General features: G+C 42.0%; 2 protein-coding genes across 6 annotated transcripts in view; one reads left to right on the top strand and one right to left on the bottom strand.

Annotated features, from left to right (window-relative positions):
* LOC142604738 (myelin-oligodendrocyte glycoprotein-like) overlaps positions 1-16,767 on the top strand; it is a 38,850-nt gene extending 22,083 nt beyond the window's left edge. For 3 of the 5 annotated variants that reach the window (XM_075773431.1, XM_075773440.1, XM_075773448.1), the window contains 5 exons: positions 3,723-3,806; positions 4,207-4,259; positions 8,917-9,252; positions 10,438-10,473; positions 13,182-14,201. In XM_075773431.1, coding sequence (XP_075629546.1) covers positions 3,799-3,806; positions 4,207-4,259; positions 8,917-9,252; positions 10,438-10,473; positions 13,182-13,285 — 537 coding nt within the window. In that variant the 5' untranslated portion in view covers positions 3,723-3,798 and the 3' untranslated portion in view covers positions 13,286-14,201. Of the gene's footprint in view, positions 1-3,722; positions 3,807-4,206; positions 4,260-8,916; positions 9,253-10,437; positions 10,474-13,181; positions 14,202-16,341 lie in introns of those variants that run through there. The other 2 variants (XM_075773458.1, XR_012838584.1) reach the window with 2 other exon arrangements.
* Positions 16,768-19,804: 3,037 nt separating this feature from the next.
* Positions 19,805-26,673, bottom strand: GATD3 (glutamine amidotransferase class 1 domain containing 3). The gene is made up of 7 exons (XM_075773417.1): positions 26,433-26,673; positions 24,192-24,244; positions 23,321-23,434; positions 22,842-22,961; positions 21,916-22,008; positions 21,435-21,591; positions 19,805-20,822 (listed from the first exon to the last, which is right to left on the bottom strand). Exons 1-7 carry the CDS (start codon positions 26,544-26,546, stop codon positions 20,694-20,696), a joined length of 780 nt encoding a protein of 259 aa, XP_075629532.1. The 5' UTR covers positions 26,547-26,673; the 3' UTR covers positions 19,805-20,693.
* Between the last annotated feature and the right edge of the window lie 67 nt (positions 26,674-26,740).

Below are 26,740 nucleotides of genomic sequence, written 5' to 3'. Positions count from 1 at the left end.
AATTCCTTCAATGTAGCATCCAAATTGTCACATCCTGTTTTTCAGCTGGGATAGAGTTAGTTTTCACAAGAAGCAGGGAAGGGACACAGCCAGGACAGGTGACCCAAACCAGCCAAAGGGGTATTCCATAGCATATGATGTCATGCTTGGCATATAAAGGGGGCTGGCTGGGGAGAAACAGCAGCTGGGGACAGGCTGATGTCTGGTCAGGTGAGCAAATTGTGTTGTGTATTACAGAATATACAGAGTAGGTGATAAGTACTGCTGTTATTTTCCTCTTCCTTTCCTGTCCCGTTAAACTGTCCTTATCCCAATCCACCAGCTTTACCTTTTTCTTTCGATTCTCCTCCCCATCCCATCGGGGGTTGGAGTAAGCAAGCAGCTGCGTGGTGCTGGCTGGGCTGAACCACGACACACATCCGCTTAGTTCACAACAGCTTTTAAATCAGTGTCATACTTGGTGGTCACCCCACAGAGGTATCTCCTCCCTGTCAAAAGGGTTCCAGCTCAGCATCTCCCTCCCTGCCCTGGCCAGCACCCTACTTCAACTCATCCTCCCATAGCAGCCTCTCATGATCCTTCTCTAGACTTTCAGTTCCTGAGTCCTTTCTGATCTAGATCCCAAACCGGTCATTCTTCGCAGTGAAAGTATAGATGTGCATGGTGGCTATAAGCCATTGCTGGGCTGATCACTCAAACCAGCTGTTTTTCTGGTACCATAACCTGGCTGCTCAGCCACCAGAACTGCTGCCCACTGTATGATCCCAGGTGGGTCAGGCTCCAGCTGCGCCATTGCTGGTGATCAAACAGCTGTCTGCAGAACTCAGAGCAAAATTTAAGGCACTAACAAAAAAAGCCATCTGCACATAACATGGTCCCCTGGCTAATGCACGGCACCTCTACCCAAGGCATTTTTCCCCTCCTGCCACCCCAGCTGTGCTGACCAGAAGAGCTGTTTGAAGGGGAATGTCCTTAAAGTCCCACAGCAACGCTATTTCCAGGGTTATCAGAGCACTCATGGAAAATACCATTTTCTTAACTTATTTTAAAGGAAGCATTTGAGTACTCCAAGAGCATAAAGCCTTCAACAGTAGTATTTAGACCCTTTCTCATCCCCACCCATCCTGCATTGGAAAGGGACCACTTGAATCAACTTACTTTGGGACAAAGCCCTGCTATTCTACAGGCACTGGGAACGTGTGGTTACTTGCCTACTTAATTTTATTGCAGGCTGAGCCAACATCTTCAGTAAATGGCCTCGCACGCACGATGCAGAAGTTGGATGACATTGTTAAGAAGTTCAAAGTTTTGCAGCTTAATCATATGCCTTAATCATATCATGTGCCATAGTTATTTCAGGTAGGTTAGTGTGTCAAAAAGTTAATTAGTATTTTAATTCTTCAGGAAGTGATTCTTCATTGCAAAGTCTTATTTAGTTAATTGTTTTATCCTCTGAAGAGTAAGTCCTAAATAATGCCTTTGTCAGATTAAAACGATCGGTAAATGGATACATTTTTAAATTTGAAAAAATTACATAGAAAAAATATTTGTTAGTTTCCTAAACTTCCATTTTATTTAACCCAGCACTTTAAAAAGTGAAATACCAAATAGAAAGTAATTATTTTAAATGCCGATCCATGTGGTGATTGAAACATCTTACACCAGCTGAGCCACACAGACAGGAACACATCTCCCCTTTAGTGTAGTCTTGTTGCCAAGAACAATCCCTCTGGAGATTCAGTGTAAATATTTCTGTTCCAAGCAGAGTTGGCTCATTGCAGAAAGAAACATTATTTCAACTAAGCAGCACTAGATTAAGCTAAAATTAAGGGTCAAGTGCTCCAGCTAGACCAGTCTGAAGTATTCCTGCAGTTAGATACTGCTTCCTAAAGCAAGACCTGCCTCCCTCCCTTATGCACAAGTTTAAGTTTCAACAGGGAAGTAACAAAAGTACGTGGGTGGCCAGAGAGCTCCAGCATTCACATGCAATTCGGATGCAATTTGGTATTTCAGGTCTGATCCCACTTCCCCCACAGTCCAAGACTTTTGTACAAGTGTTTGCATGAACCAGAAACTCCACAGGGACTCTGTGGGAGTGAACCAGCCAAAGCTGGAGACGCAAACAAGCCGGCTGGGCTGGAACAACCACTTTCATGCGGTTCTTGAGTCAGAATCAAAACTGCTAGAAAATGACTGACTCTTCAGAAGAATGACATCACTTTTAGGAGCTCTGACTTTTGGGTCATTCCTGTTTGCTTCTATTGCTCCTTTATGCAGACCCGTTAGCTGTTTGCAACATGCTAAATTTTGAGTCTTTTCTGCACAGGAAGATAAAAGGACCCCCTTTACCTATGGTGAGAACGGGCATGGCCACAGCACCGCTACAGAGTACGGCTGCAGAGCACCAGCTGCTAGGGCTGCCCTCCTTCAGTCTGGCAACAGACCTCGCTGCTGCTGCTGCTATCGGAGAGTTGGTGTAGAGCCCTGGTCCCTCCAGAGCCACCTTGTTCTTGTCCCGGTGCCAGGCCTGAGCACAGGATAAGGTTTTCCCAGTATTTTTTGCAGAGCAGCCTTATGTGGAGTGGAACAACTGTACGAAGCAGCAAGAGGATAAACTCGGTGAAGCACCACGGAGAACTAGTCAGGCAGATAAGAGTGGCCATCAGTGTCTCAATTTCATTTACAAAAGGCAGGAAGGAAACACATACGGAATAAGCTCACTTCGCATAAATTTCTACCCTTGCTTGAAACAATAACCATTACAATGGGAAAGGAAGTAACCACAGGAGAAGTTTATCAAAAACATGCAGGACGCATTGGTTTTCATGTCAAAAAAGCCAAAGATGGCAGATGGCTTGCACCGAGTATCAGGAAGGGACCGGTAAATGAGGCATAACCAGGGCTTGGCAATCAGGAGAGAGGGAGAAACACAGAAATCCAGCTCTCGGGCCTTGCTCACCCCAGGAAGCACCATTGCACCCGGAGCAATAGGCAGGAGAACGATACCAGCACCTTCCCCCGGCAGAGCTGCCTTGGCGGGAGGAGAAGAGGACCTTGGCTAAACCACAACTTCCACTGTCAGTATTCTCTCTGGAGCACACTGGCAGGTGTTTGCACCCCTTAAGCTATGAGACGCTATGAGGACAGGGAGAGGAAGCCCAAAACCCCCATTCTTCCTCACCCCCGGCTCTATATTTTTTTTTGTTTTTTTTCCCTCTCTGAGAAAGAGCTCGATTTAACAACCTCCTCAGAGAAGCAGCTCTTTTAAGCAGCATTTTAGTTATAGGCTTATTGGCTGGGTCTGTCTTTTGTTGGTAGATACACAGCTTGGGTGGTATTTGGTAGTCTGAGGGACGGTGTCTACACCTCTGTGATAAATACAATAATCATTAGGTTTCACCACCTTCTTTGATCTCAGCTGGCTTTAGAACAAGAATCCCTTCACTGGGTTGAAAGCTCAGGGCTAGTCAATGCACGGCTTGTGACTCACATCCAGCCTACATGTGAAAATAAATATGCTCTGTGTATTGTAAGAGCATATTCAGAGTGTAAATACACACTGTTGTATACACTCTCTATTATATACACAGAGTGTCTATAATAATACACTGTATTATATACACAGCCTGAACCACAGCAAACCAAGTACTAGTAAATAACCCATCTGCTTCTGGAGGAATGCTTATGGCAACAAAAATCAAGAGCCTGTCACTCTTTTGCAGAGACACAAGCAGCAGCTGAAGTGCCTGGTGAAGCTCACGACAGGGACAGATTCCTAAGGGCTGGGGAGGCACCAAAATGAAACGGTAAGTTGTGCTTTTCTTGTGCTGCAAAGCATCTGAAGTTTGGGAGCAGGGGGAATTTTGTTTAATTACCAATAGAAAATAATCTCAAGAGCTAACTATGACTACATATATGCAATTAACTTTGTCCACATGAAAACAGAAGCGGAAAGCATGGGCCTGGTGTTTGCAGCTGAAGCCCCATCCCATTACACCTACCAAGAAACCTCAGATCTACAGGCAGGCAATATGATCCACACCAAAACAAGTCAGAGATTCCAACTCATCCAGCTTTGTATCCAAATTCTCTTTGCAGATGAGGGAGTTGTGAAACAGGGCATAAATTATGCCAGAGAAAAGGTCTTTGATCTCTGCCCTAGTGTTCTAACAAAGCATTCGGCATTTCTCTCTCTCACTTTATTAGGGACACTGCTCTCTGGATGGTCGCCTGCTTACTGTTTGCATCTCTACCCAGAGGTAAATATACTACAATACACAGAGGAATTTGTGGAAGTATTTGTATGTGAACACACAAACTGCAAACTGAGAATCTTGGAGCAAAACAAAACAAATACATGCTTTGCTTTGAGTGTATTTCATTGCAGTCCAAGGATGCAAGTATAAGTAATAACCTTTAGATAAACCTCCATATCTGAGATACGTGGTGTTAAGCTATTTCAGGCCCACAAATCTCTACCTATGAAGTTTATCCTGCCCACAACCTTAAAAATGCCCTACCATTTCCATAATGTTAAGGATGGCTTGGAATCTCATCCTTTACAACCCCCAACTGCCTTGCATCTGGTTTTGTATTTAAACCCATGGAGTTGCTGGGCTTGCCCCAGGCACAACCAGGTAAGCGAGAGGAGCGGAGCCCAGCAGCAGCCCCACTCTCCCCGAACCTTTGCACATGCTCTGCCAAGTTCTAGCAGAGTTGGGTTTCTGACATTATATAGATTAGATACAATCTTCCCTATGAAAGAGATACACTAGCACATGCTGGTGCAGGAGTTTTCTACAAGCTACAGGGACAACTCCCTGTAATTTCCTTAACTGAGGCTTAAATTCAGCAATATTAAGATCTGTGTGTGTGGTCAAGACTCTTCTCTCTGCCCAGAAGTGCCTCACTTTTACCAGGCAGTGTGGTGGTTCAGGAGGCTACACTTCATCTGGAACTAGTCTCCCTCTCTCTTCTGGAAGCACAACTGACATTTTTAGGGAAAACTTTCACATGTCTCCACAGCGCAGTGTGAAAAGCCTCTTGCCGCTCAAGTTGTGCTCTTTCAGTAGCTGGGTGCATCTGCAGCCATGTGGAGCCATCTACGTGACTACCCTTTGACTTCTTTTCTTTCCTCCACCCCCCAAATAAATTCAAGTTTGGTGTTTCTGAGCAAGCAACTGGGATTGCAGACAGCCCCCTACCCTGCCCAAAATACTTTTGCATGTAGGCGAGACATGAACCTGTAAAGAATCATACATTATCTCGTCAGGGTAACACATTTCAGTTTGAGCTCATAAGTATTCAGAAACACAAGAAATTCCCTGTTGCATTGTTTCTAACACTGAAACATTTTTCTGCCTAACCCATTACTTCCACTATTAAACTACTTCATCTACTGTCAGAACTGTGCTAATATCACCCGAGTGAACTTGAGACACACACTCAAGAGCTTTCCACTTCCAGGCCCTTTTCCACAAGGCATAAACTTTAGTTCACCTACTGGCATTACAGATTCCTCTGGTACAAGCAATATATAATTAATAGACAAAGAGGATTACCCTAGATCATCTTTGGGGGTGGAGGAAAGGAGGGAGGAACAAAAAAGCCCAGCCTTTATGAGCTTCCCTGCACCACACTTTGGATACTGAAGCAGCAATGTTTTCTCAGTACAGGAATCTTACGGATTGGTTAGATGAGCACACTCAACTTCACCTTGATAGTCTTAAACATTTGAGCAATATTTAAAATGCACAATTAAAAAAAAAAATCTACAAAATAAACTCATTTCACCTTACATTTCAGTCTTACAATTGCAAGTGAAAGCTGTGTGCCAACACACATTTTTTCCAAGGTAGGGAACCGCTCCTTCCACACACAAAGCTCACCAGGTAGGCCAGATGAGCACTACTCACCCTGCTTCGCACACCCCAGCAGCGGCTGCCACCATCCTCACCGCATAGCCGCTTCAGTCTTCTGGCCAGGAAGGTCTCTGCTTCCACACCTACTGGTGCATCAGTAGCCTCAGCAAGACACTTAACACAGCATCACCTTGTCTTCAGCATGACCACTCTTCTTCTCAAGGCCAGCTTTCATAACAGCACTTACTTGACTTGTACCCAGAAGTCTGTTCTTCCCATCCACAAAAGACCTCATGCAGCTGTAGGTTCTGCTAAATAACTTGTTTCAGCCAGATTTCAGTCACCTGTTTTTGTCCCAGGCAACTCCAGCAAAGCCTCCCTTTTTTGCCTCCTGCTGCCCTGGTTTTACCAGCTGAAAGCAGCATAGGGCAGGGTGGGTTGAACCCCTATAGAGTCACGACAAGTGTTAGAAGGTTTGTACACTCTACCATGCAGGAAAGGAACAGTGATGCTAGGCTCAGATATGCTGGGCACTGCTGTTCTCCATCTTCAGAAAAAGAAGAAAGAGGCAAAAAGCAAATAGATGCACTTCTAAAACCAGTATCAAATTTAGAAATGACTGCAATCAGGAGATAGGACCAACATTCTTTTGCTCATTAAACAAATGCTTATTGTCCATTTTTCTGAACAAAGCTACAAGTTTTGTTGATTTCAGGATTATCTTTTCTTCACCCATGTGCAACACCCGAAGTTGCAAACACTCTCTCTCCTACTGGCATCCTGTGGACAGGGCTCTTCCCACCAGAAAGCTCTTTTGGAGGCTCACTTCTTCCAGGGCTTACAAAACACCTGTGGCAGCCTCAGGCACGCTCATCTCCCCCCTGTGCTTGGTTAACCACGGTCAGCCATAACTGCAGTCTGCTTTCAGGCATGACTTTACCTTGGAGGGACTCTGCTGAGTCTCCTCATCGGCTGTCCAAGCCCAAATAGCTCAGGGACAGGTCTCAGACTGCTCCCTCCCCTCCTCTCCCTTCCTCAGCTGGTGGTGGCTCTTTGAGGTGCCCTGGGTACAGCTAACGGCCCTGCCCGGGTATGTGACTCATTGCAGGGCTGAGGCAACTTCCTTTGGGAGTAGAGGGTCATATGTGCTACAACAGTACGGGTAGAGTACAGTGGAGGCTGAGCTTTATTATAAATAAAATAAGAACCTTTTTGGGATGCTGTTGTAATTCAGGTTCCCCTTGAGAAGCAAAATCTGGTCAGCGAGTGATACAGTCTGAAAATGGCTGAGCTGTCCACACAGTAAGGGGAGTCTCCTTCCACTGACAACCAGAAATAGCACTGGGAATATGCATTTTTTTCAGCTAAAAGTTTAAATTGTTGGGCAAAAGTGGACTGGGATTTTCAGCTGAAAAACCTGAAAACCTATGGAAAGCTGATGTTTGGCGATAGAGTTGTAATTCAGGGCACTTGCTTGGTTCTGCGATTTAGCTCTCTGAATTACACTTTTCCTTCTGCTTTTAGGTCTGTCTAGAAGGACACAATGTGACACCTAAAAGCCTCAAAACAGACACTGATTAATATGGAAACAGAGACCCGAGCATTTAACAAGCTGAGTCCCAGCTAATGTCAGTGACTTCAAGGGGGAACTGGGACTCTTTTGGTCTTCAGCCCAATAATACGCACAGAGCTGGTGCAGAACACAGGAATGACCACACTGCGACCAAGAACATTTATTTCTATATTTAGTCTGATAACTTACCCCTGATGCTTCACAGAACTTTGGCCACGAAAACAGATTGTTTCACAGGGAATTTTAGCCTTTCTTCTCGGCACGGTCGCAGACTCATGCTGCTTTTATTCTGCTCCCTGCTGGGGATGAAAGTTTCTCATCCGAATTAATTCATCTGCATTTTAATTTATAAAATAATTTTATATTTATATTCAACACATTCTGTGTTGAAAATACCTAGTTGTCTATTCTTTATAAACGCATAGAAACCTTCTTCCATATTCTAGTCTTCCCCTAGAAAAAGTAACACCACAATGTAGTCAGAGTTGTCCTACGTGATAGTAGCAGACTCCTCCATTGGTGCAAGTTTTAGTATACTTCCAAATAACTTGGAAGAACTTATAAAAATTTTAGTATCAAAGTTATTAAATGAACAGTGCATATAAATGAGATGCATCTGGCTTCCTGCCCTGCCTATCTGCCTGTCTGCTCACCAGCAGGCCACCTGAACCCAGGTCCTTGCATGTGCTGGAATTGGTTGGTACCATCTCTGCCCAATGCCCTGGCCACCCCCTACCCAGTATTTGTCTCCCCAAGGCCTTGGAAAAGTCATTTACCTAAAGCGGGAATGACAAAACTTCTTTCTGGGGTAGTGGGACGTGTTAGCAAGAGCCTTAAGTGCACCCAGACAGACCAGCAGAAAAAGGCTGTTTTGGTCAGACCCCCTGCAAGATGCTGCAGAGGAAAGGAGACGGGGCCTCCGGCACGTTACGTACAAATCGTGAGCCGCAACGTGATCGGCGAGCAATGGGAGTTGGGGGAGACCAAACTCATCCAGGACTTTTGCCAGTATAACATCCTTTTCACACTTCTCCTTTTTTCAGCCAGACTTCCTACCAAACCAAGACTTGCTTAACCATGTCTGCTCATCTTCACTTCCCTGCATCCCCTTCTCCCCTTGTGAACTGACAGATTAATTAAAATCTAATCTGACACCTGATCTCAAAGACTAAGATCCCCAGGAGCTGGGAGAAAAATCACCAGCTAAGGTGACAAGTTCGAGCAGCCACCACACTGGCAAAGCGAAGGCAACTTGCACATGGCAACATCTGTCCTGCTGCACAGCTGGCTGGACACTGAGCACCCAGGGCCCTCAGCCCTGGCACAGCACGTGCTGCCTCCTGCCTGGTTGGGAGCAGGAGGACACAGGCAGAAAAAGCGGGAGGAAGAGATGCAATGACGATGTAGTGAAGCCAAATTATAGGAAACCTGGTGTCCCTAGCTCTGCTGGGCACTGAGAAAGCTGTCTGTTTTTTATTCCAGGTCAACCAGACACAACGTGCCACGCATTCGTTGGAGAAACTGTCCTTTTGCCTTGCACCACCACCTCTCCTGGAGAGTTGGCCCTTTCCCATTCAATGCTCTACTGGCAAATAGGCTCTCTCGTAGTTCACTTTTTTCGCAACGGGCAGGATTCGCTGACGTTCCAGGACAAACGTTACCATGGCAGAACTAGTCTTTTTCTGGACCAGATGAAGCATGGCAACTTTTCCTTAAAGCTCTCCAACGTCCAATTACAGGACGCAGCTGTATATGCTTGCATCTACAAACAGGCTCCCAACGAAACACAGAAATCTAAAATTCAACTCGTTGTATCAGGTAAGATTTTTTTTTTTTTTTCTTTAGTTCAGAGGGAGGGAGTTGAGGGCAGCATTTCTTGTTGACAAGCCGTATATGGCCATCAACTGGGATGATTTCAATTTTTACAGCAAATCTTCACTCAGCTTCATTCTGTTCCTTGCTTTTGTTGGGAGAATAAGTGAGAATGAAAAAAACCCACATCTTTGTTAAGCTTCAGCACAGCATATCCACAGAAGCAGCAGGACACCTGAAGGCAAGCCGCCTGCCTCTTCACTCTCCCTTCGCAGGAGACATTAATGAATAATGAGGTCTCCTCGATTTTTAAGCATTTGGTTATTTATGGTATTGTACTGTCCTGGATCCACCTTGTCCCAGAGGAATGGGAAAGTTTATTTCACTGTTTGTACTTGGGTCTGTGAAGCAGGATCAGATCCAAAGTCCAGGCCATATACCCCTTCAGATGAAAGGCGGGCAGTTGCTGATTACCTTTTCCCTTGAAGCTGGAAGATCTGGTGGTAAGGCTGGGCACATGCAACAAGATAGATACTATTATTTTTCTTCCTCAGGAAAATGAGTAAGACCATAACACATGCTTGAGTAATGCCAAACAACTGAGCTAACATGTTTGAACTACTCACAAGCAGGCCCAGCAGAGTGATGGGGCACTGAGTTTGACCAGCAGACCAACTGAAAAAGCAAATTAAAAAAATGGGATACATCACGTCAAAACAAATCATAGTTTTTTAAGGTGTCTTGCTCAAATAAATCAGCTGGAAACTTTCATTATAGCCAACCACACACATTTAATTCTGCTTAAAAGAGAAAACTTCTGTTTTCAAGTAATATAAACCCTTTAATATCTTTGTTTTAACGCACATCATTCTCAAGAGAAAAATGTACTTTTTAAAATGTAAAGTGAAATACTTTTGTTCGGAAAATTTCAAAGTGAAATGTTTTGCAGTTTTCAAAATGAAAAAAAAAGTGTTTTGAATATGCAGAATCAAAATGTTTTCATCATTTGATTTTTGGGAGCAGTAGGGTGTCTTTTACTCTGATTTAATTCTCTGATCATATTTAAACTTTCCATTTGTTTGACAAATGCATTCTTTCTCAGAAAAAACACTAATCCTTAGATCAATTATGAGTACCCTTTTTCTGTCCTAGGCTCAAACAACTAACTTAGATTATTGTGTTTTTTCCCAGTTCCATCTAGCACTGAGGAGGCACCTTCCCCTTCTGGTAAGGCAATATTCCATAACCTGCTAAGTGTCTAAGTGATTATCCAGTGCTTTAATTTGAATTTGCATGATTGGTAAAATGTGCTGAATAGAGGCTTCTGGTCCTTGTTCTCTCTTATGAAGTCCAGCAAAATACAGCTGTCCCAGGCAGGGAAAACTATCTCTGCCATTAAGACAGGCCTGGACTGCAGGAAGAAGAACACTGAATTGCCAGCAGTCACTAGTCCATAAAGTTACTCACCGCTACAGGTATCATAACAAATCAGTAAAAACCAAGTAACATGGAAGGCATTCGGTCCTGGGAGTTAAGGCCTTTGTAAATTACCTTGGTATGAATGAACTACCAGATCAAGAGATTTATTACCTTCTGGGTAAATAAGGTAATAAATATTCTAAAAATACATGATTAATGACTCCACATAAGCTCTTCTGGGAAAATTAAAGTAGATCTCATCCAAAGGCAATTCTGAAGTATAGTGCAGATGCTAATGTCTAGGTTTAATCATTACAGAGAAGTAACTACATTAGGGTCATTTGTAAACATGCCATCCTCAGTAAATTCTCCTGCAAAAATCCTGCTTGTAAGCCGTATTACTCTTATTAGCTCTACAAAATCTTTAATTGGTATCAAGCGTGTAATATTTTGTCAAATAAAAATCAATAGCTGCAATTAGTATTTTACTCCGTGTAGCTGAAAGATATAATTCATTACATATAGCAATAATTATATTGCAGTTAACGTAATCAGGTCAGCCACAATACAATGTTACAACCAGATAAAGCAGCAATAAACTCAAAAAAGAAACTAAGGAAGAGAAACATTCCAGTATTTTATCTCATGAACACACAGGAAAAAAATCAGCTCTGTACTTCATGAGTAATAAACAACTTGAAAAATCACAGGAATATCCTTTTTAGACCTAAGATAGCTCCTTGAGCTGGCCTAAAGGTCGTTAAAAGACATGAAGTTAAAGTCAAGATGGTATCATGTGCCTTCAGTGACACAGCACCACGTTGTAACATTATAAAAGCAAACTGAACAGGAGCTAGAATATCTCTTGCTGTTATCTTCCACAAGAAATAAGAAATTATCAAGAGTCAAACTTTTTAATGCAGTAGCAGTGGAAGTTTCTCAAAACCCAAACGCAGGCTGTATTTAAAGGAGACAATTGTATATATGTTTGACTCAGCCAAAAACTTTCTGACAACTTTTCCTCAAAATAAACTATTTCTTACCATTAAAATGTATTTTCATTGGGGGGGAAAAAAAAAAAGTGATTGGGACAAGGGAGAGTGTTTCAGCTTTGCTATACGTTTGCTATACGATAACAAACTGAATCACACACTCTAGACACCTGAAGGTTCTTGTACTGCTGACTTTTTGGGGGACTTGGGGATGGAGGAAAGAACAAAAGCCCAACTTTGAAATATAATTTTTTGCAAAAAGGAAAAAAATATTTCCTGTTGTCAACTTCTTTTAGAGCAAATCATCAACCACAGCTCCCATTTTTTTTTTAATTTTCAGTGATTTCTTACGAAAGGAAGAGAATCTGTTTTGTATTAGTTGTTATTCTGGAAGGGACTTGGAAAAGTTAAATGACCTGCTGAGAACAAAGACACTCTATGCAGAAATAATTCTCACACTTTGCAGTCATCATAACCAGACCAGCAGATATTTATTATTTTTCTATAAAACAGAAATGGTTTTGGTATGTTTCATTTCTGCTTCATTTCTGCTTATTTGCTGGATTGATTATTTTTCCTAATTATTTTAAAGAGCCTAATTTTACTATCACTCAGGGTTTCTGGAGTCAATCAATCAAACTGGTTTTAATTTTTTTTTCTGGGAAAAATCAAAGTGCCTGGAAGAGGTCTGGAGAAGCCAGGAGACTTGCTATAATCCTACATTTATTTCAAAGCGTTACTGAGGACTACCTGATGTTTAATTGCTCTTGACATGTCAATACTCCTTCTAGGAAGAGGGGGAGGAAGCACCCCTACTAGCGATACCTTAACAGTAGCAACATACTGAAAGCCAATACCACAGCAACAGGAACAGCCTGAGAATTGGTACAGAAAACAATATACAGCCTGATTTTCCCAGAGAAGGACTTGGACCTAAACACTTATAGGAAAAATTTTTCTACTGCTTAATTCAGGGGTTCAAAATCTTTTTTTACTTGTGTACTACATCCAGCACGGGTTACAGGTACCATCTGTGCCAAGGATAATCTGTGCCCTGTGTCCGCGCTGTGGCGTACGTACCAGTAGAGGCACACAGCGCTGCTACCACCTAAGCGTCTGTGGCCTAGACTTTTTAATACTTATTACCATTATTTACAGACTCTTAATCACAATGCCTACCCCCAGCCCTGAGTAGGTAGAATGATAACTTATTTTATACTCTTTTAGTTGTTGGTAGTTTTAGTATTCTTAGTCATCCAGAAAATGAAGTTGCATTAATTGTTGCTGAGTGTCTGTGCCTTTTCTACGAAGGAGAAAAAACGATTTGTCACCGGACCTTGAGAGTGTTTTTTCTAGATGGTACGCACACACACAAAAAGGAGAATTTTGAAAATGAGCCAAAATCCACATGATTTTACAAACAATCTTCCATCAAGGCATTCATGTAAAATATGTCACGCAACCTTCAAATACACTTCTTGTCAAGCCACCAGCTACATGCTGACTTTCTCTTTAATTTTTCAGGACACAGTCAGAATTCCTCCAGAAGCCCTGCTGATGTACCGTGTCTGGCTGTGCTTCCCCTCTCTTTCCACCTCCTGGTCACACTGGGAGTTTGGCACTTGTAACCGGTAGAGCCAACCTTCTCTTTGGGAAGTTCTCCTCACCAGAGGACCTCGCTGGCAGAATGGCTCTGTAGGTTCAGTGTGACAACGGTGCCAGAGCCACGTGAAAGAAACACCAATAGCTGAAAACAGACCTAGCACTAGGTGTTTATGTCCCGCATTTTGGTGTTGCACAAAACCAAAGGCAGCAAAACTCAGAGGTGGCAAGTCTGCTTTTTCATTCGTTTCTTGGAGCCCGGTTTTAGTGCTGCCGGTATGAATATTTTGGATTTTGTGGTTTTGCTTTAATGACAAGATAAAAGACTCACAAAACTACAAGGTCACGTTATAATTGACCCTAGTGAGATCTTTTGCTTAAGAACTCATCTGCTGTCCTTCAAGAGAATTGAAAGAAGGCGAAGGGGTTATTACCCTCTGTGTCAGATAAAAACTGGAAGTAGAAAGACGCTTGCATTTTGTGAAACGTAAGGATGGAAACCTTGTGAAACTTGAGCCTGTGGGATCTTAGCTTCTATTTTTTACTCTTAAGCATCATGGGCTATCAGTAACAACTTTTTTTCCACAACAATTGTAGTATTTCTTCAGCGGAAGGGTGAAGCTGACCAAGAAAGATGATGGAAGTTCATAAAACATCAGCATAGAGGAAGGAAGTGATGTATTATTACAAAATCCACTTCTAAAAAAGCCAAAAGCTTTAGAAGGCTGAATTCAGTATTTTCTCTTTTTGTCATGAAACACAGCAAAGTAAATGTGATTATCATGCAAAAGCTGAATTCTTAAGCGATAACTGTGTGATAAGAAATTGTCACTGTGACAACATTACTTCTTTAAAAATGGTACCTTTGGAGGAAAAAAGAATGAAAAACTGGTCAGAATAATTGTAACTGATACCTAAGCAAATTAAATGGGTTTAGTTCGATTCAGGTAGCATAGATGTCCTGTGTAAAACTAAGATCGAAAAGCTCCTGTATACCAATGATATCAGGAAAGCGCAGAAGTTTTGTTTCAGGCCAGAGCTGCTGCAACCACCCTGTTACAGAACTGAGAAGAATCTGGAGAACTACTCACCCGGGCTGGTGAAGAGCAGTGACTGTAACACACTCCTTCTGGCCGAGCGCTCAAGCAGAGGGAAGTGACTCATAAGGATGCACATAAAGTCAATTTGATTTGGAACAGTTCCACCTTCTTTCCAAAGGAAAGACAGGATTGTTTTTGCAAGGAAGGGAACAGAATAAAATAGAGGTAATAAAATGATATCCATTGAGGTAAAGGAGATCGTTACCTTTGACTTTCTTAACGAAGGGCCCTTTCCCCACAGTGGGCAACAAAGACAAAATCCCATGCACAGCCAGTGCTGCTGCTGCAGTGAAGCTCAGTTGGTACTTAGCCTACCCTGGGTACAGAGCAGCTTAGCCTAACAGCTGGGGTCCCACTTCACAGAAAGATTTGAATGTAAGAATTGTACATACTGTAATTGTCCTTTTGTGTCCTACCCTCCAAGTGTTTGTCTCAGATCCCATGTATTTTTCAAAACAAGAGTTGATTAAAAATAAAAACTTAAAAAAAAAAATCCCTGATGAGAGCAATCGCTTGGTCTCTTAAGAGTTCATTATTTGCATTCCAGCTGTACAGTTAGCTAGGCTCCCTGTGCAATCACAAAGTCCAAAAGGTGGCATCTGTACAGGTCTGTTGGTCCCAGAAGTCTGAACTGCTTACCCTCATCTCAAGGACCGTATGACTTCTAAAATCTAATAGCCACTTAGGCAGCCCTCCACTTTTGAAAATGTCTTGAGGCACACAAACAAGATGAGCACCTCCAATCACAAGTGCAAGCTGTGTGACTATAGAGCTGCATTTCTGGGGCAAGCAAATGAATCGTTGCTTAAATACCTTTATATAGGCATGCAGGGCTAGAACAGAGCCTCAGTGCTGCAGAGAGGGACAGCCCAGTTGTACGTTTAAGAGCACGTTCAAGAGCACCAGTGCTGGCTGGTGGCTACGAGGAATGCCCGATTCCCTCAGCCGTCTGCCTCTCACCCTGAGAAGTGATTCTCACTAAGCACATGAGCAGATAAAGGTGGGAGGAATGAAGGGTGGGGGGAAGACAACTGGATGACCTCAAAATGTTGCTTACAACCCTACTTTTTTATGACTCAGTTTTGCAGCAGCACTTGGGACGTTTAAACATCCCTGTTTATTGTATTTTCCCAGGGCTGCAGTTAATGCCATTCCCAGTAATAATATACAACCACCATTCCAATTTCCTGGGAGACTGCAAGGGAAGGTTTGAACGCCTAGCAGGCCTTGATTTGTCCTTCCTTGCCTGGGTGATGACACAGCATGTGTCTGTCTTAAAGTTCACTCAGTGTGCAGAACATGAGCAGCACATACTTGTGTTTTCCAGAGTTTCATTGTGAATGAGAGGGATAGCTTTGAAAAGTAAGGAGCACAATTCACACATTAAAGGAGGAATCTCCACTTCTCTCACTTCTAGTACTTGTAGGTGGCCCACACCTATGTATTTCATACGGCAAGAGCAAAGGCTGATAATCTGCTACGTTAATGAAATTCTTAAGAGATCCTTGTACATTATTCTTGCAAGAGAATTACTGTAAAAGCCAGTTCATTTTTTCGTTTGACAATGACACTGGTAAGAGACAAAAAGGAGTTAGTTGGCTCATCTTGTAGTTTATCTAAGTTTACAGTGAGGCCAGTTTAACCAATTAATGCTTTCCACTGAGCTCCTCTCAGTTCCATGATGCAGGAGAAATGGCCCATATAGATCATCAGCAAGAAATGAACGTGATACATTTGATACAGAATTTTCACCGTTATTTCAGCGAAACCTGAGGGCAGTCACTCACACAGCATGATACTCAGCAGCTGTACAAAAGGTACCGAAAAGTACTGAAAATAAGCATGGAAGATGAATATTTTTAAATGTGCAGCAGGAAACCACATTGCTATGGGTAATGCAATCCTCGTTGCAACTTCAGTTCAATTTCTGGGACTGTCCAAGTTTAGTCCCTTTCTCCTCCCCTCTTTATCTCTTTCCACAGAGATTCTGACCACCACTGAAATCACCTTGGAAAAGATAACCAAATATCAGTTCCTTAACTCTTCTGAGGGCTAAGGCTGATCCATACAAGAAGCAAGCTTCCCCTCAGCCACTGCAAGTCACGGGAAGGAGGAAGAAAAGCAGCTCTAACAACAGACTGAAGCCCTGGAATGCAGGCAACTCTCAATTATTTTCAGATGGAGGATTATCTAAGCTCCCACTCTAAGAAACTAAAAAACTATGTATGTATACACACACATATAAGATACCACTTGCTAGCTTGCAAACACACAGACCCTTGAAGAATCAGTGTTTCCTTCCAGGAGTATTTCTTGGCCTGATAAAAGTCTCTCCCTACAAACCTTGGTTTTAGGTCATTTTGGCTATAATAGCATTAATATTAAAACAAACAAACAAACAAACAAAACCAACAAAAAAACCCACAAAAAAAAGCCCAAAACAAAAAGCAGAAACCAAACCCCCAAAAAACCACCACCACCAACACCCCAGTGTGTACTTCTGTGACTTTATACTACACTTTTCTTCATTCTTCAGTGATAATTATATCACAGAAAGGATTTAGAGCTTAATGTAAGTATGTTTGACATTATACTTTCAGGGGGATAAATAAGTCATTGTGTTGAAGAAATGAGTCTTAACAAAGGCATTCATTGTGATTGAACTGGATTTCCTATTTATTTTTGTTAAACAAGTAAGGAAGTGGTATTTGTTTGATTCCCTCTAAGCCAACACAGAAAATGTCATACAGAAAACAGCAGCTGGAATATTGTGCCTGGGTAAGTGAAAGTCTGCACAGAACTCTGTTCACAAAGTGCCCTCTGCTGGCATTTTATTCATCCAAAACGCGTCTGTTGTAGCCACAAACCCGAGTGAAAACGAAAAGTCCATCTCAACCCCTAACTCTCATTTCTGTTTTTTTTTTTGTCAACACTGCAACAATCTGCAGAGAAACATTTTGTAAAATGGTTTTTGCGTGTAAGCATCAATGAGGGCAAAATGGGGCAGGCAGAAACACAACCGAGAGGTACCAATTCCTCCCCACACCCCACAAGTTAACCCCATCACCTCACTAGAAAACCAGCACAAGCAGGAAGGCCGTTTATTACCAATCCCTTCAGTAGGACAAAGTTCTCACATGCTTTCTGAAGATGAAAAATGGCAGGATCCATAAGCCAGATATTGCATGCCTCCTTGTGGAGGCTTGAAGAAGACACATTCTTTTACTACTTATTTCTAATAGCGTTTAACAAAACATATTCATCATAAACTTTCATCCACCTGGCTGAAACCAGCAAACTCCTCGGCAGCTCCAAACAGCCCTACGGAAGGAAAGGAAAAACCCAGCTTGGCAGACAGATGTCTTGATTAATCTCTAACTGCAAATGGAATTTCCCTCCAAATTTACACTGGCTGAAAGCCAAGATGACAATATTACATCTTCCAACAAAATCTTCTATTAATAAAAAAAACTTTGAAAATGTGTGTATCAAAGGTTTGTACTCTGCACATTACTGTGAAATTAGAATTAGAAAAAAAATGCAAGGCAATTCTGGTGCATGATACTTTCTCCCTTACAAAACATGATCTCTGAATTATGGGGGTGGGGAAAGGGTAAAAAGATACTCTAAAACGTGATTATTTCTGAAAATAAAATTTTGTCCTTGATTTCCCCAGTGCCTATCTGTCTGTCCCACCCCATCCTCACCAAATGTCCAAACTTCCAGCGCTGACAATGCTGTTAGGGGAGACTGCTTTTTCTAACTACCTTGGAAAACATTTCAGGCACTGAGGAGCTGGTTCCTTAGACGCTCCTGTCACAAATCACAGCCCTAGCTCTCAAACAGTCAACCATCATTTTGGAATACTGCTGTTATTCACCAGATGAGATGTCACATCAAATTAGGTGAGCTTTTCAATTTGCATACTTGATTGTAAGCATGTGCTACTGCGATAATCCAACCTGGAAGTCACCAAGTCAGGAATGAATATGACCAACACTCACCTACTTAGAAAGGTGTACAGTGGATTATTAGCGGTCTTCATTATTTGGGTGTCTGGATTCAAGGAAGAATGTCAGACTGTAAAAAGAGGCACCATCTGGATGATTCACCAACCAACTTGCAACAGTTGGTCACTGCATGGTAATAGCAATTTTTTCAAAAAAATCATCTTTTTCCTCAGGATGCCTGAATCCAAGACTCAGAATCTAAGAAAACTTTATGCCACCACAGCTGCACTTAGTAGGAACTGCAGATCTGAGAAACCCTAAATACATACACACAACTCTGCTGTGGTGAGGGAAGCTAATGGAAAGATTTAACTCACAGTTCTTGATGGGAAGGAAGAGTTGGGCTGAATTTAGATCAGACTTAAACAGAGGAAGGTACCGTTAACACAGACAGCAGCTGTTCTCCCTCTACTCCGGCGATTCCAACACCATCTCTGTTTTGTGATACTTTCTTATGTTACCAAATTTCTTTAAAAATTCCTGCAGATGTAGGAAAGACACATTTTAAAATGTCATTACATTTTATATGAATAACCTCCCCTCCTCTAAGCCTTTGTGCATAAAATTGGTATTAAACACATCCACTTACGTACAAGCAAAGCTTATGGAGGAAAGTATTTGCACTGAATTACACAGTGGTAGTGTTTTAAATTCTGTTTCTTACCAACTTGATACTGAAAATTTTATGAAGAATTTGATGAACAAGCAAAAAAGTTTCAGAATATGTCCAAAATCCACTTTATGAACCATGCCTACTACCACGATGTCTTGGTTTCTGTGTATGATTTCTTTGTAAGCACACTGGAGCTGGCAATCTGCACAAGAGATCTCTATGAAATCCCTCAGGAAAATGGTGACATCTTTAAAGAACAAATTCAGATCTTCTAAATCCAAATGTTTGTAGTGACAAAGAATTAATCGCACACTAAGAGGCTCCTGAAGCAAAAATGCTTATTCTGGGAACACTGACTGAGCAAGCTGAGCACACTCACCTCTCGTACTCAAGCCTCACTCCTCCTCTTTGTTCCCCCCGATTAAAAAAAAAATAATAATTCCACATCCCTAGGAAATCTTCAGCCACAGACATTATTTACCATAGTCCATCCCAGTCTAAGGCTTGTAGATTTTATTTATGAAACACACAATTCTCCTTTAAAAATATGGGTCCCCTTCAGCATGTCTGTCATGTAAAAGGAACTTTAATACTAAGTAAGGGGTGTCATTTTGTTTGTTTAATTTGAGAAATGTTGCTTCCTGCTGAATAGAAAGGTGAAAATTAACTTGGAAGGGGGAAAGGAGACTCTCCTGAATTCTGTATGGAAAAAATGTCTCTGATGTGAAGAGAACTGAAAAGCAGAAAACCTACTAGAATGTATCAACCAGTGTAAGTTATCAGAAGCAGCTGTCAAACAAAAGTGAAGGGACAAGGATGAGATAAAGGCAGAAATTAATTTATTTATACATCGTTATTGCAGACATTCAATAATATTTCTTTGGAGAAAGCTTTATTACCCTAAAGCAGGGCAAGTAAGGATAATCTGAGATCGTTTTTTTCATCCACTGCTAGTCGTGCAACTACTTTAACATTGATACTATCCTTAAAAATTGTGCGTCACATCAGCGGATACTTTCTCCTTCATTTCAAGACCTTTTTTGCTAAAATGGGCCAATGGATGAATTTTTCAAAGTGCTAGTGTTGTGACAGTTAAGATGTATCCTGCTGCTGATTGATATTCAGGACAGCTTCTTTGTGAAAACAGGATTCTTCAAAATGGAAAACCAAATTATTCTTTTAATTAATACCAAGCTAAAATTAAGATGTGGAACATTTCTGTTCCCTTGACAGCTGATCCTGGCTTTTAGTTCACAGATACAGGCCTGAGCACATAAAATTTGAACCACACACTAACTTCTCTCTACTCCCATTCTTTGTCCACTATATACACTGCCACTGCGTCTGCTATATCCCTACAACAAATCTGCCCTCAGCTTCTGAAAGGGCCTTTAGTTTCTTTTTGCCCCCACAGAAATGAGTTGACACTGATGCATCAGGAGGACTGGTTTCAGAATATGGCTGCACAGCTTTCTCCAGCTGAAAAAGCTCAAGAAAACGCTCTGGGTCTTAGGCCAGACTGCTTATACTCTGTAAGTCCTTCTGCAGGCCCCTCTCAGAAAGGGAACGGAAAACCCCACAGCTAGGAATCAATCAGCTTCATATCAGCATTCACTAGAGTGTAAACAGGACAAGCAGATGAAAATGTTCCCATTGGTCCACATGATATTTGATACTACATCCTAAATTTAAACATTCCTGATTTTTTTATTTATTTGCCAGTTAATTTTAGCACATTCTTTACCATGGCCCCAATGCCATCGAAGATATTATGTAGTTCTGTTTCACACATAAATGCTGGGGTAGTGACCACCTTGTTTTTTGTATCCACATGAGCTTCGTAAAAGGCAGTTAAGGAAAACACAGCCTATGTCTCGCTTGCAGATGCTGTCTGCAGAATAAACCATCATTGATAAAACCTCACAAGTCCACTGTCCTATAAAAAAGCACCTCCAAACATATTATACCATCCAGCTGTAAAGACAGCTGCAACCTGTAATCCAAGATCCTAGAAGCTGCTTTTGCCAGAAATACAAACACTGCAAGAGCAATCTCTGGGAACGCTCAGAAACACAAAGAAAAACCACGAAATTTACTCACTGTAATAAAATGTCTCTGAGTACAGTTTGATTACAACATTAGCCTTCAGGAAAAGAAAAAAAAAATCTCAAAGAGAACTGACCAATTGTAACTCATGCCAGTTTTATGTGCAAATTCACTCAGCACTTACTGCATTATGGAGTTCTATGGCAACGACAGAATGACTTCTAACTACACAGCTGTGTACTGAAGACAACGCTTCTAATTGTGCACCGTATTATGAGCAATCTGCTATACACTGTGTATTCCCACTAAACCGTAAGTGGAAAAGCACAGATCCTGCATGTATTCATTACTGTAACAGCACATTACTAAACTGTCTCTCAACATGGAAATTAACAGGAAAGGATATAGTTACTTCTTTCACACAATGCTTTCCTCCCAGTTCTTTAATGGCTCCTGCAGTCCCAGCATAAGGCCACTTGCCACCTTCCTCTTCTTCATGGCCCACAGTTACTTCAGCACCAGAGAGAACCTTTGCTGCTAACACTGGTGAAATGCAGCAAAGACTGCAACAAAAGAAATTGTAAGAGCAATTCTACAACAGCACTCTTTCAAAACTTGGTCATAATTGAAAAGATTCAAATGGACATGGTCTTACAAATCTGAAAGACATCACAAGGCAACTTCCACTCACACTTTCTTAGCTGCTGCTTTGACACAAACACCTACACACGCATACACCTTGAAAAACACATTTAAAAGCTACAACTGATATAAACCAGAAGATGCTTTTTCTAGTTCCAGCAATAACAGCTGCACATTTCAACAGAACATATGTTGTCTCCATGCTCACACTATCAAACAAATGCCCCTCCAAATGACATACGTACCCAATAGGTTTGCCTGCTTTGTGGAAGTCTTTCAAGACACGTTCAACTTCTCTGTTCACCTTGCAATCTTTCCCATCAACGGCAAAGGTAGATCTACCACAAGAAGAAACTTTATACATACCTCAGTACAAAACTGCAAATAGAGATGCCTGTCTGCCCTGAGACTGGCTCTCAAGGGTCATCACAAATTTAATAGCTTCAAAAAGGTGGCTGAAAAGCCTGCAGTTGACCATCAATGTTTTAGCCAAAATTATTCACTTCTAAGGCTGTGGTATGTCAGAAAGTTCCTTACTCGATATAAACATCTAGAAATAAGAATTATCAAATCAGCTTTCTAGGATTACTCAGAAGTCGAACAACGTTTTCAAGGGAGATACGTAATACGTAAGAAGAAAAGGGAAATAACATTCAGGTTTCTCCAAGCCAACAAAATTGCAGGTCAGTAACAAGATAATCAGTGGCTAACACTTCTTTTTTTTTTTTTTTTTAACTCTTTTTTTTTTTTGAGCTAGCTCTTGGTTTATTGTTCCTAATGCAAGAGGGGACTTTTTGGTAGGCAAACATGAAGAAATAGAATAACACCACTAGGAACACCTGAAACTATCGAAGTTTTACCTTCACTTTCAGGCCCAAAGAGAATCACCACAAGGGTGGGGGAAAACAGACTTTTTGTGCGTTATCTAAAGTCCAGAATTCTCACCAACATTGTTCAGAAAATTTAAAACGTGACAATGCCAATAAGAATTACGACTGGAAACCATCATGAACAGCACAATTTAACTCCAACACTTTGAAAGAGCTTTCCTTATTAAGTAGTGGTTACATATGTAGTAAAGGACGCCATTTACTGCTTCCTGATTTTATTTTGTGATTCAGTTGATTCATGAATATTTAGTTCAGGATTCTAATGCTTAGTTGGCACTCACAAGTTTTTAGCAGCACCAAATCCACCGGGGAATATCACAGCATCATGGTCTGCTGTAGTAAGCTTAGCCAGGCTTGCAATTTTACCACGAGCAATCCTTGCAGATTCCACTAAAACGTTCCTTGAAGAACCAGAAATAAAACAACTAGATTAGTTAATCATTTGTGCACAGAACAGCACAAAGAAAGTTTTGGCAGAGGAAGAGGAAGGGGAGGAAGGGAAAAGAACAGTAGTACTCAATAACTGAAGGTGTCAATGCTTCTGAAATACTACTACTGAGAAACACAGGCATTAAGAAACTGTATATAATCAAGTCCAGAAAACTTGTTTAGTATTTTCTCTCCAATCAATTAGTAGCATAAAGCTACTAAAGCCATTCAGCAAAGAGCTGCAAGTACAGTTACAGGCTGCTATGTCTGAAGAATGCCTAAGAGACGGAGGCTCAGCAGTCATGGAAAACACGTTAAACGCAGACTTTACCTTGACTCAGCTTCAGCTGGTTGCCCTTTACTGTGGTCAATGACATGCATCTGAGGAACATCTGGAGCATACATCTGAACCTCGGCTCCCCCACGACTAAGGTGTACTAGTATGCTAGAAAAACGGAGATAAAACGTGCTGAAAACCTTCTAAGAGAGGCTTTATCTGGCCCCTAAGTCTTGCTACAAATATTCCACCAACTGATTTTGAAAGAAGAGGAAAAGCATACTGAGCACGTAGCAGCAAAATCCCTGTATGCAACAACAAAGTGCAAAGCAGAACGGAAAGTCAGTTTGGAGGCAGGGTCAGGTAAACTGGAGACAAGTTTCTTTGTTCAGTGCTCTTATGCAGGCAACCAGGAACAATAAAAACTTCCTTTCTCATTGCAAGTCCCCAGGCGTTATGGAAGAGTCCCACAATTAACATACCTGTGTGTACGTTTAACCCAGGTCTAGGTGAAACATCTCTTAGCAATTAACACTAAGAGTTAATAATTCAACTAGAGTATTAAAAATTCTAGTGTTGGATTTAGCTCCAGGAACAGAAACTCAAAGCGATTATGAAATGAAGTCTTTACTTAACTCTCTTGCGATTGATTCTGGAACTCTGAATTTCTGTTTCTGAAGGAAAGACAGTCTCTTTCAAACTCACTGCTCTGGCATCACATGCACTGTGCTTTGCCTTTGGACAATCACTGAGTCCTGCAAGAATGTGGCCTGAGCTCCCAATCATGCTGTGAGAAAACTGTGAAGCTTCATCATACATCTTTCAGGGCAATTTTGATGGCCAGAGAGAGCAAAACTGAATTCAACAGACTGCTGTAATGCAAAGGAGACTTTCTTGAAGCCTATGGTTTCATAAAGCAACTTACGCTGAGGCCTCATGGATTTCTGTGCCATCGTAGACACCACAACCAGACAGGACCTGCAGTAAGAAAATCAAGAGAGTATTTCAGGTGATACAAAACTTCCTACAGGATCTTTCACAAGCCTTGTAAGTTTAAAAAAAACCCCCATCTAACCAAACAACAGAAAACCTTCATTCACCCCCCAAAAATACCAACTTAGCAACAAGCTCTTTACTAAGCCAGTGGAGATCATGCTACTAGCACTGGTGTCACCATTTGACACACTGCAGAACTGGCATTTCCTATTTATAGCTACGCATCACAGACAGGTGTCAGAAATAACTAATGTTTATTTATTGGCTTAAGCATTTATTCCTCAGAGTTAATAAACTGACATGATATCCATAGGTATGTTTTTATTGTGCACACAATGGGTTATTCTGAGTGTCATATGTCTATTTATGAAGTATCCACATCTGTGTGAAATACCTTCTCATCCAGATGCACATCAAATAGAAGCAGGATAGACGTGCACTTCGAGGTGGTACTTAGGATAAACTATTTTTCCTGCCACTGTATTTTGTCTGAGGATTTGCCTCAGAGATCAATAGCTAAAGCACTTATAATCCAATTATGCTATATTAGCTATATTTTTCCTTATTACCATGATAATAAAACTTTCAGTTTGTTTATACACACTGGAGAATAAAAAGCACAAAGCAACTGGCTATCCTTGTATGAGTGGAGAGAGTCTTTCATAAAGAAAGGAGAAAAAACATTTTTAAAAACCCAAGGAAGAAAGGGATTATAAGAACAAAACAAAACAAAACAAAAAATCCAAAGGATTATCTAGTTCCTGAAAGTATCTTTATGAACTCCTGTGGGGGTTTTTTGTTCGGTTGGTTGTTTTGAAAGAAAAAAATCCAGTTAAAGAAGAGCCCATTTATTAACTTTACTCTCTTCCCTCCTGGTTTCTATCTCAGTTTTAGAAGCTTGAAAGTTTTTCATCACAGACACATGAACAGAAACTCAAAACTGAAACTGTTATAGTTAGAAACATTGGACTCAAAGGGGCTTTCACAACACTCAGTCCTCTACTCTCACAGGCATAGCATCCTAACATCCCTTCACCAAATAAGTAAGATGCATGAATGTTCTTCTGTCCATTAATCCTAACTAAAATCTTGCTGCTCTGATATTTAAGAGCTGCCTTCTACTTCCCAACTTTTTATCTTTCATTTAATTTAGACTGTATAAACATACAGACAACTGTGCTAAAGTTATCTTCTGTAAGCAATACTTTTTAAATGTTTCTGAAACTCACTGAAACTGAAGTACTAAACCACTATCCTCTTGTGTTGTTTCAGTACCTGCTTGGTGACAAATCTGTCTTCTACCACAGTCAGAAATTTATGTAATTAATGTCAACAGTAACACTTGTTTTCCACTCTCTATTTAAAAATCTGTGATTTGCTAAAATGATAGCATTCATTTACAGTTACCTTTTAGATATTTGGACTGGGATTCTGCCCATTCCCGAGCCAACTCTGCCCCAAACAGATTTCCTCATGCAGGTAACACCTTCTTATTTCTTTACATTTCATGCTGCCAACACTATGCAAAACTCAAGCTTCAAAGACCGTCCACCAAGCTCCAAAACCGTGTATCCATTTGGGATGCTACCTACAGCCTAAGTTTTCCTTTGGCAATCCGTAGCTCCTCTGTTTCATTGCTTTCTTTTGTATTCTTAACATGTTCTACCTCCTTCCTGCAGAGGAGCATAACCCAGTTTAAGTATTTTCCTGCATGCTGCCAGTACCTCCCCCAACAACACCATAAATTATTTCAAGTTCAGCTCTTTATAACTCAACTCCAGGCCAATAACAACTACACGGAAGCCAATTTTTACGTGTTTCCCACTCCTGGTCTGGCTTCCTCCAAGTTACTCAATTCTAAACAGCTTCATCTTCTCAATTTCAGCTTCTCCCAAGGCTTTCCAGCTGCCGCGGCCACCGGGCGAGTCTTTCCTAGGCCCGACGCCACGCCGAACCCTCCCACCGCCACCAGCCCCACCGCCGGAGCGGACCCAGCTGCACAGGCGCCCTTCCGCCGGCACGGGGATAAGGGTGGATTAAAAAAAAAACCAAACAAAAAACAAACAAAAAAAACCCCCAAAACCCACCAAAACACCTTTCTCCTTAGAGCTGCTGCTGCTGCTGCGCCCCCTCCCCCGCCCAGCCCGCGGGCGCCGGAGCCGTTACCCACCACAGCGACGCGGGCGGCGCGGTGGCGCCGAGCGGAGCAGTGGAATGAGGCGAGGCCGACGGGCGCTGCCCGCCGCAGCGCGGCGCACAGGGCCGGTCCGCAGGAAGCCAGCATGGCGGCGGGGCGAGAGCGGAGAAGCGGCGGGGCGAGGAGCCAGGACCCGGGCAGGCCGCTGGGGGCGGGCCGGGCCGCGCCGCGACGGGAGGCCGCCGCGGCCTTGGCGGCGCCAGCGGTGGCGCCCCCTGCGGGCGGGGAGGGGCAGCGCCCGCCCGCGCTAGGGCCTGCAGGGCCTGGTCCCCCTTCCCTCC

Source organism: Balearica regulorum, chromosome 1, assembly GCF_011004875.1.
Source record: "Balearica regulorum gibbericeps isolate bBalReg1 chromosome 1, bBalReg1.pri, whole genome shotgun sequence".
NCBI lineage: Eukaryota > Metazoa > Chordata > Aves > Gruiformes > Gruidae > Balearica > Balearica regulorum.
This window is presented reverse-complemented; position numbering and strand designations above follow the sequence as displayed.